At 33.3% G+C, this 2,360-nt stretch overlaps 1 protein-coding gene across 1 annotated transcript; it reads right to left on the minus strand.

Annotated features, from left to right (window-relative positions):
- Window positions 1-215: 215 nt before the first annotated feature.
- On the minus strand, window positions 216-1,807 carry LOC138312049 (uncharacterized). Its single transcript, XM_069253125.1, has 3 exons — window positions 1,388-1,807; window positions 1,005-1,208; window positions 216-720 (listed from the first exon to the last, which is right to left on the minus strand). Exons 1-3 carry the CDS (start codon window positions 1,799-1,801, stop codon window positions 253-255), a joined length of 1,086 nt encoding a protein of 361 aa, XP_069109226.1. The 5' UTR covers window positions 1,802-1,807; the 3' UTR covers window positions 216-252.
- Between the last annotated feature and the right edge of the window lie 553 nt (window positions 1,808-2,360).

Genomic DNA, 2,360 nt, shown 5'->3' on the forward strand with positions numbered 1-2,360 from the left:
CACATGTATGAAACTAAACTAATATACCTAGATTTAAGAACAAAATGCCAATACTAAATTTGAATGTTGCCACTAACTACATTTTTACATTTATGAAATATAGTAAAATACTAAGATACACATATGTCAATACTGAATGTGTACTGTAATTGTCACTAACTACTTGTATAAATAAAACAAACTAAACTAATAAGATTTTAGAACAATTGGCACTGTTTAAAAGAAAAACAGTTTTTCTCTTCTTTTTCAGTCTCAATTGGTTCGTTTGCAGACAACATTTCTCATGGCATTGCTTTGGATGTTGCATCTGACTTCAATAGGAAGAAGAGCGAAGAACTTTTCATAGATGTCATCTCTGTCCAGACCAACATCTGGTAGTTTGTTTTTAGCCACAAATATATTTTGTATTTCTGGCTTAAAAATGGAAAGTTTCTTTGTAGAAGTTCCCAAATCCAGAAGAACTGTGGCACGCGCATACCAGTTGGTGTGACTTGCCCCAAATTTGTCATTGCAAGAGGGACAGCACATTACGTAGTTTCCTTGCAATATCGTGTTTAACTTCTTGTTGTGGCACGAAGGCTTGGGGCATGCCAGATATGGATCCACATCAAATAATGCTGTAATTGTGCCACTGAATACTCCTTCCTCTTCAAAATCTTCATCCTTGTCATCTTCACTATTTTCTGTCAGTTCATCTAATTCTTCATCATGATGGAGTATCTTTAAAAAAATATGCATGTGTTTTTAAAACATGTAACTAGTGTGATAACTTAGCTCTTCCAAACACAAGCAAACTACTTTACACATTATATAAAAAGGTTATAGTTATACACAGGCCAATGCTGCCTTTAGTTTCATTATAAGATAAATGTATTTACTACTAAAAATATAGTTATCCTATATATTACTTGATACCTTAATAATTGACTTCTGCTTTTTTATTGCGAAATCTATATATATATATTTTTAATTTGTCTTAACCACCCAATATATCAGATATTTACTTCACTCTGTCCATCTCTGACAGTGGTCAGTCTTTTTTTTTTGCCTTGATATAGCCTCACTCTGCATTTTTTAAAGTGCACCAGCTGACCCACAGAATATTGTTGTACGTCATCTTCCCACACAGCCAAAGTAGCTGCTCCAGAACCATCCCTTATCTTCAGTTCCTGATAAGGGATTTCCCTTCTTGATGAAACAGGGGACACCTGAAAAGTACAAGCTCAATCAATAGTACTGTAGTTAATATAATTCAATATATGCTAACATTATCTGTATCTTTATTGAATGTATCCTTGATCCTGCTAACTGCACAGTGTATTTACAACAGATATAAGTTTTGACATATATATTTCATTAAAATAGTTTTGAATGTTTTAGTACCAACCTTGACAACTTTTCCTTTGACTGATGCATATGACTTATCAGGTGATGATAGTGCAGATGAAATTGGCTGGAGCATGACTTGCTTGTTTCCAAATAGTTCAGGTGTCTCCTTTATAATGGCATCTGGTACTTCAAAACTTTGTGTCCTTGCTACCTCTGTCCGGGAAGTAACAGCCAAATAGTTGTCTTTCATCAATGCATTAAACAGTAAAACTGCAGTTTCTTTCTTAAACTTGCTTGTGTTTTTCAATCCATACACTGTAGCAGAGATCGAGCCAGAAGTGTCTCCCAGAACAACTGACATCTTTTCAGGTCCAGCAGACTGAGTACTGACGTCTCCTACTGAGAGGACCATTGCTTTCAGAGTAACATTTGTGCCCGGGGCACTAGCCTTGACTTCACTGATAGTTTGCATGATCTGAAACATTCACATCAACGCTATATATCAATATATATTTACAAAAAAAATACACAAATATGAAATATCTTTTACTTTCATGAAAAATAAAATGACAGTTACCTAGTTAAAAAATAATATACCGTAGGTAATATCAATATGCATGCATGCAAAATGTTAACAGATTTTTAATTGCAAAATGATACTCTGATTTTTATATACAAAATGTACATGTTTCTTCGGATGAAATTGCAAGATTTTATTTTACCAAAAGATATTAATGATACTCTTGCTTTTATATACATTTCTTTTGATTAAACTTTGCAGAAGAAAATTTGCATGTAAAAGTGTGTTTGGGAATGGCAGATTTAAGACAATGATTGATTGATATGGTGTTGCAAAGTATACAAAATTTGAATACTAGCTTGTACTGTATTAGTAATTATATCCATGTCACATCCTATAAACTATCTTTGTTCTCTTTCATGCAAATTGTTGTATTCTCTCAGTGGTTTTAATGGCGGACATATCTTTTGATGGTTAAAAGCCAACAGGTAAAGACCAGATATTGTTTTCA

This window comes from Argopecten irradians, unplaced genomic scaffold (genome assembly GCF_041381155.1).
Source record: "Argopecten irradians isolate NY unplaced genomic scaffold, Ai_NY scaffold_0192, whole genome shotgun sequence".
In the NCBI taxonomy this organism is placed as follows: domain Eukaryota; kingdom Metazoa; phylum Mollusca; class Bivalvia; order Pectinida; family Pectinidae; genus Argopecten; species Argopecten irradians.